Source organism: Galeopterus variegatus, unplaced genomic scaffold (genome assembly GCF_000696425.1).
Source record: "Galeopterus variegatus unplaced genomic scaffold, G_variegatus-3.0.2 Scaffold748, whole genome shotgun sequence".
In the NCBI taxonomy this organism is placed as follows: Eukaryota; Metazoa; Chordata; class Mammalia; order Dermoptera; family Cynocephalidae; genus Galeopterus; species Galeopterus variegatus.
The window spans coordinates 311640-317939 of NW_007726859.1; the positions used below are offsets into that span (position 1 = coordinate 311640).

Sequence of the window (6300 nt, forward strand, 5' to 3'; positions counted from 1 at the left end):
TATCCCAGCCGGGGCTGACGGGCCACCTCCAGCTGCAGATGTAGGGCTGGTCAGGCAGACCTAAAGCTCTGGATGGAAGGCCGAGCCCTGGAGAGGCCCTGAGACCCCCGGGAGTGGCTGCGACACGAGGCCACCTCCACCACACAGGCACAGAGCCTCCTGTGCATCCGTCTCACAAACAAACACAACTACTCTGCCAGGTGCTGCTCTCGTCCTCACTTCCGGTAGGCGATGTGAAGCCAGAGAGGTTGAGGGAACCCCCGAGGTCACACAGCTGGGAGATGGCAGACAAAGGATTCCAGCCAAGCATCCAGAAACACTGCAGGTGCAGCCGCGCCTGGAGCTGCCTGCAGGGAGGGTGTTGGAGCGAGGGGGAGACCAGACCCTGGGGAGGGCTCAGTAGAGGCCACCCTGTGCTTTGAGCATGGCTCAGCTTGCTCACGCTCTCACGCGTGTCCCCACGAGGGGCAGTGTGGACATGCTGCAGAGGAGGACACCCTCTAGGCCGGCCTCCTGTCTTCAGGAGTGTCATGCTGAAGGGCACCACGGTGGGCCGAGGGGCGGGGACCTGGCTGCAGGAGGGTCCTCTGGCCACTCTCGCTGTTCATGCCCACAAGCTGCAGCCAGCCAGGCACCGCTCCCAGGACTCGGCTCTTGCAGTGGGACAGTCTCATTTGTCTCACCTCTGCCCTGGGCCCTGCCTCCACCCCCCAAGTCTGCAGTTTGTTTTTCTTCCTAGACTTTCCTCTGGCCAAAGCGCCAGGACCCCCACCCCAAGCCCATCTCCTGGCCCCCTCTCTGCAATGCAGGGTCAACGGGGCAGTGCTGGCACCTGAGGACAGGGGCCCAGGCAGTGTCCACTGCCCTCAGGGCCAAGCTGGAGTTTCAACCTTGCTTCTGGGCCCCAAGTCACCCTCCCATAAGGGTAGGATGGGAAAGGCTATGTCAGTGGACCTCAGCCCGACATGAATCACTGTACCCGATGCTGATAGATACAGGACATGCACCCAGGCCCGTATACACAGGAGCTCATGAGCAGGACAGGGGAGGCGATAGCGTTCCCGATCACCCTACCGATCAAGTCATAGGCTGTGTCTCATTTGGATCTGGATGCCGTATTTTAAGAATGACATTGACAAACACAAGTAAGTCTGGAGGAGGCAGCAAGATGGGGCACAATGATGGGAGGTGGGAGATGGGATTCACGGAACGACGCAATACTGAGAATGATGAACGGTACTGGGATGTCTGGTGCAAACGTAAGGACGGTCACACTATACAAAGCCCAGCAGATGTCCGCAGGGCCTGCTCCCTGCTTCTAGTGGACAGCCTTGGGACAGGTGCACAGGGCAGGCATAGGCGAGACACAAGGAAGAACTGGCCAATCATGGGTGTGGTCATACAGAGGAATGAACTGGCTGAGGGTGCCCGCAGGGGCTGCATGAGCCCCCTTGGCATGGTAAGGGGCTCCCTGCGGTAGGAGGAGAGAAGCTTTCTTCCCGCCACATCTCCTTCCAACTGTAAGGTCTGGGAAGTCCTCGAGACATAGCTGTGCTGTGTAGCAAGGTACACCATGCCCAGGGTGACTTCATCTCCCCCATCTGAAGTGGCCCTGGCATCATCACCGACTGCTTTCCAAGGGCCCAGCCTATGCAAGGCTCTGCTGGAAACCTGGAAGCATCCGAGCCCCCACCCGCTTGGGGCTGCGTCCTCCTTCCCCCTCCCCGGTGCTGGTTCTGGCCCCGAGCCGCACAGAACTCAGACAGCGGGCCTGCTACCGCGTGGGGCCGTGAGCAGCAGAGAGGCAGGACCCAGACGGAGGCCAAGAAGATCCTGGTCCGTGGGGTGGGGGTGGCAGGGGTGGGATGAAATGTCCCGAGGGTCTCTGGATCCAACCCCTGAGCAACGCCATGTCTTGCTCAAGGCTTCAGCCTGGGCTGTTGGGGGTGGCGGGACTCGGGCTGGAGCAGAGGAGTGGACAGGGAGTAGGTGGAGCAAGAGATTTGAAAAGGCAGACCCAAGTGTGCCAAGGGTTTGCGGTGGGAACACTGGATGGCTTCAGGCAGAGGAGCAGTGGGGTTTCCTGTGTGTCTGGAAGATCGCCCTGTGCTTTGGTGAACGGGCTGCAGGATGCGAGATTCGAGAGCAGACAGGTTGAGAGATGGGGGTGGAAAGGGCGGTGTCCGTGGGGTGCTGAGAAGTGGTGAGATCGGAAGGACATGGAGGTGCTGCCAACAGGACTGGGGGTGCATCGGGGATCGGGACACTGCCTCAGGACAGTGGCACTGTGAGCTGGGGACAGGGACATCCGGCAGCCTGTGTGCTTGGCAGCTGCTGAGATCACGACAAGAGCCAGAAGAGGACCTCCAATGTGCCACACATTTTAAAAAAACCTTATCATACTTTTTCCTGGAAATGATTTCAAAAATAAAATAAGTACAGAAAAATCGCAAAAATAGTAGAAAGATTTCCCAGTCTACTAAGAACAAGTGGCTCACGTGACCCCGCCCCCCACCCAGACCCTTTCCTGTGCGTCTCCTAAAGCGCCGTCCCTAACCACGGCCATTCCTAACCACGGCCATCCCTAACCACGGCCATCCCTAACCACGGCCATCCCATCCCTAACCACGGCCATCAGAATCGGGCTCACCCTGACACGTCATGACATCCCATCCCCAGACCTCGCTCTGGCCTCTCTTCTCCCAATAACTTTTGTCACAGAAAGAGACGCCACGCCCAGTGGCCCCGTCTCCTTAGCCTCTTTCAGCCTGGAGAGGCTGCTCCGTCTTCCCTGGGCTCTCATGCCCTCGGGGTGCTCGGAGCTCACAGGAGGGTGACTGTGAGCCATGCTCCTGGTGTTCTCCTGACCAGACTCAGGCTGTCTCTGTGGGACCCGCCACGGAAGGAAGCTGGCTGCTTCTCGCTGCTGCCTGGCAGCTTCTGATTCTCCATTACTGGTGACGTCCACTCGGCTCCCTTGATTAAGGAGGGGTCTGTCAGCCCCTTCGCTGTAAGGGTATTTGTCTTTCCCTTTGTCTTTCCCTCTGTCAGCAGTGGAGGGTGCTCGGAGCTCACAGGAGGGTGACTGTGAGCCATGCTCCTGGTGTTCTCCTGACCGGACTCAGGCTGTCTCTGTGGGACCCGCCACGGAAGGAAGCTGGCTGCTTCTCGCTCCTGCCTGGCAGCTTCTGATTCTCCATTACTGGTGACGTCCACTCGGCTCCCTTGATTAAGGAGGGGTCAGTCAGCCCCTTCGCTGTAAGGGTATTTGTCTTTCCCTTTGTCTTTCCCTCTGTCAGCAGTGGGGACGTCGTGCGGGAGGTTCTCAGAAAGTGTGTAAACCTCCCCGTCTCCCACCACACACTCACCCACTCGTTTCGGCACCTATTGATGAGTCTTGGCTCAGTTAAGTATTGCTGCGGTATATTTGCTTAGTGAACGAATCTCCATTTCACAGCCCAAGAGGTGGACAGACATGACCACGTCCCCTCGTGCCAGGCGGTGCCTTTCCCACGAGAGCGCAGTGCAGGGCGGGGGTGGGAGAGACGCTGCGTCTCTGCAGTCACTTGACCGCACCGCCCTTTCCTGCTCCAGCAACCCCAGCTTGCAAAGGATTCCCGAGACATTCGGCAGAGCAAAACCTGATACTGGCAACAATTTGCAGCCTTTTGGGGCTGCCATGGAAAGTCCAAGAAGGGCTTTAAGCAGGGGAGTGACACGTTTGATTTACGTTAAGCAAAACCAAACCAAAACAAAAACAAACACCCTGGCTGCCTGGGAACAGCTTGGAGTGGTACCAGATTCGCAGCCGGGAAGACCGGCAAAGGGACTCACCAGGGCATTCGGGAAGCCCAGACCGGGCCCTCATTTCCAGCAGGCAATGAGACTAAATGCCAGGAAGAGGAAGGAAGGGGCCCTGGCTCCTCCCGGGCTCCACAGCAGTGGACCGCAGGGGTCCAGCCTCACCGACTCTCACCCTGGATGCCCAGTACCTTTGGTTTCCTTGAGCAGCTCTTCCGTGAACTTGACCACCTGGACCACCTCCACCCACGGGAAGCCTTTGCCCACCGCAAAGATGACGCTGTCATAGAGGGTGTCCAGCAGGATGCTTCTGCGGGTGTCTCTCAGTTCATCAAACTCTTCCCAGCTCAGAAGTCTCCGCAGACACTCCCGGCCTTCTGGCTTCTGCAGGGCATGATATGAGGGGCGGGGAGGGTGAGGAGTCACAGGGCCCTTGTGACTGGGCAAAGCACCGCTGGGCCACGCCAGCGCTCCAGAGCCCTAATGAGTAACCGGGAACGCGGGCACGGCTGGGGAGAGCTACACTTTGGTTTCTAGACAGCTCTCTCCACCTTCTGGGAACTTGCTCTTCTTTGCAGCACTCCTTCCTCCGGGAGTCTCGCGCCGGCCCCTGCAGCCCAGCTGTGCATGCCTCCAGCAGGCCCCAAGTTCTGAACTGTGGTCCCTCCTTCTTCCCTAAAACAAAATCTGACTTCTCCCAGAGCCAGCTCTGAAATAGCTGCCCCGGGGGTACTAATCTGATAATGAATACACTAAAGTGTAAATGACTGATGGAGAAGCAAAAAGAAGGAGTTGTTCTTGGTGAAAAGTTAAGCACTCTGGCAGGCCAAGAGGAGAAGACTGGCTGGGGTACCTATTTTCCCCATCGATAGGTAAGAACCGATTTTACTTGAGAGTTCCCCTGGCCCTTCCAGAAAGGTCACTGACAGATGTACAGAAGCAAGCGCTACTTATGGGGAAGGTAAGAAAAGGTGTGGGGTGATGTGCAGACCCACCACACACAGCAGTGCTGCCCCCCTGGGAGGCTCTAGCTGGGGGACCAATGGCAGACTTGGTGACAGAGGGACGCCCAGAGCCCTGTCCTCACCCCCAGGGACTTCTGCTTTGCCACCACAGCTCTTCTGCCTGACCCAGCGGCCCTGCCCTGCAGCCCTTCCCGACCATACTCCACACACACATTGGCACACAATTCCCGGGGTTCCCTGTTCCTTACAGACAGGCTCTGCCACCTCCGGGGCTGTCACTATGGGCCTGAAACACACCCCGCCAGCTCCAGGGGCTGCTCAGCCTTGGCCTGGAACTCGGGCCACACACCCCGTGTGGGCTCAGAGCTGGTGTGCTGAGGCACGGTGGGTGTCCAGCATGTCCACCTGAAGGGGCACCGTCCACAAGCCACACGCCTTGCCCTTAGACTAAGCCGAGCAGAAGTCCTTTTAGAAGCCACGTATTCCCCCTTCACCTGACATTGGAAGACTTCTTTTACTCCCTGGGGTGTTAGGAGTGCCATGGCCCCTGTGTCCAGTCACCAGGAGACCCAGCCAGGACTGACTCCGAGTCCCCGGAACCCTGGGGCGGGGGCCGGCTTTGTTAGGTCACGAGGGCCCGCTTTGCCTGCCATGCTGGTTGGGCTTCTTTCCTCCTCCTCTCCAGCTGTGCGTGGGTCTTGGCCCCTGCATCTGCTCGGGGGCCTGGTCTCTTTCCTCCGTCGCTGCCCTCTCCCCCTCAACCTGGTCTCCCTCAGGACGTGAGAGCTTGGCCCCCTCATTCTGCACACGCTTCTAACTCGAGACACCCTCGCCGCCTTCCACGTGTCAGGACTGGTCTCCTGGGAAGCTCGGTGTCCACGTGCTCCCTTGCTGTCCCCCCGACGCCTCATCCAGTCGTAAAGACTTTAAGAGAAGAACTGAGGTTTCCTGAAAAAGAAGAGATTCTGCCTCCAGACTGCAGAACCAACTCCTGCTTGAGGGTTTAGCCTGCCAGAGAGCCCTACAGATCTTGGACTTACCCGCCCACGTGATCACCTGAGATCCTGAAGTCAATGTGTTAATTACCTACCCATCTGTCTGTCTGTCTATCATCTATCCATCCATCCATCCCTCCAATCCATCTATCATCTACGTATCTATTATCTATCTCTGTCTATCCGTAGCCATCATCTATCTATCACCGTCCATCCGTCTGCCTGTCAGATCCATCCTGTCTGTCTATCCGTCATCTATCTACATGCTAACTCTCCGATCTATCGTCTATCTAATCTAGCATCTATCACCTATCTATTATCTATCTCTGTCTATCCGTACCCATCATCTATCTATCACCGTCCATCCGTCTGCCTCTCAGATCCATCCTGTCTGTCTATCCGTCATCTATCTACATGCTAACTCTCCGATCTATCGTCTATGTATCTGATATACCGTCCGTCTGTCCATCATCTGTCCATCCGTCCATCCATTAGCCACCTGTCTGTCTAATCTCTCATCCATCTGTCTAATCTATCTA

The 6300-nt window shown here is 57.4% G+C and overlaps 1 protein-coding gene across 1 annotated transcript in view; it reads right to left on the bottom strand.

Annotated features, from left to right (window-relative positions):
- LOC103589948 (chromosome unknown open reading frame, human C8orf74) overlaps positions 1-5329 on the bottom strand; it is a 22294-nt gene extending 16965 nt beyond the window's left edge. Inside the window, exons 1-2 of the mRNA XM_008572045.1 lie at positions 5261-5329; positions 3993-4185 (exon numbers count right to left, since the gene is read on the bottom strand). Coding sequence (XP_008570267.1) covers positions 3993-4185; positions 5261-5308 — 241 coding nt within the window. The 5' untranslated portion in view covers positions 5309-5329. The remainder of the gene's footprint in view (positions 1-3992; positions 4186-5260) is intronic.
- Between the last annotated feature and the right edge of the window lie 971 nt (positions 5330-6300).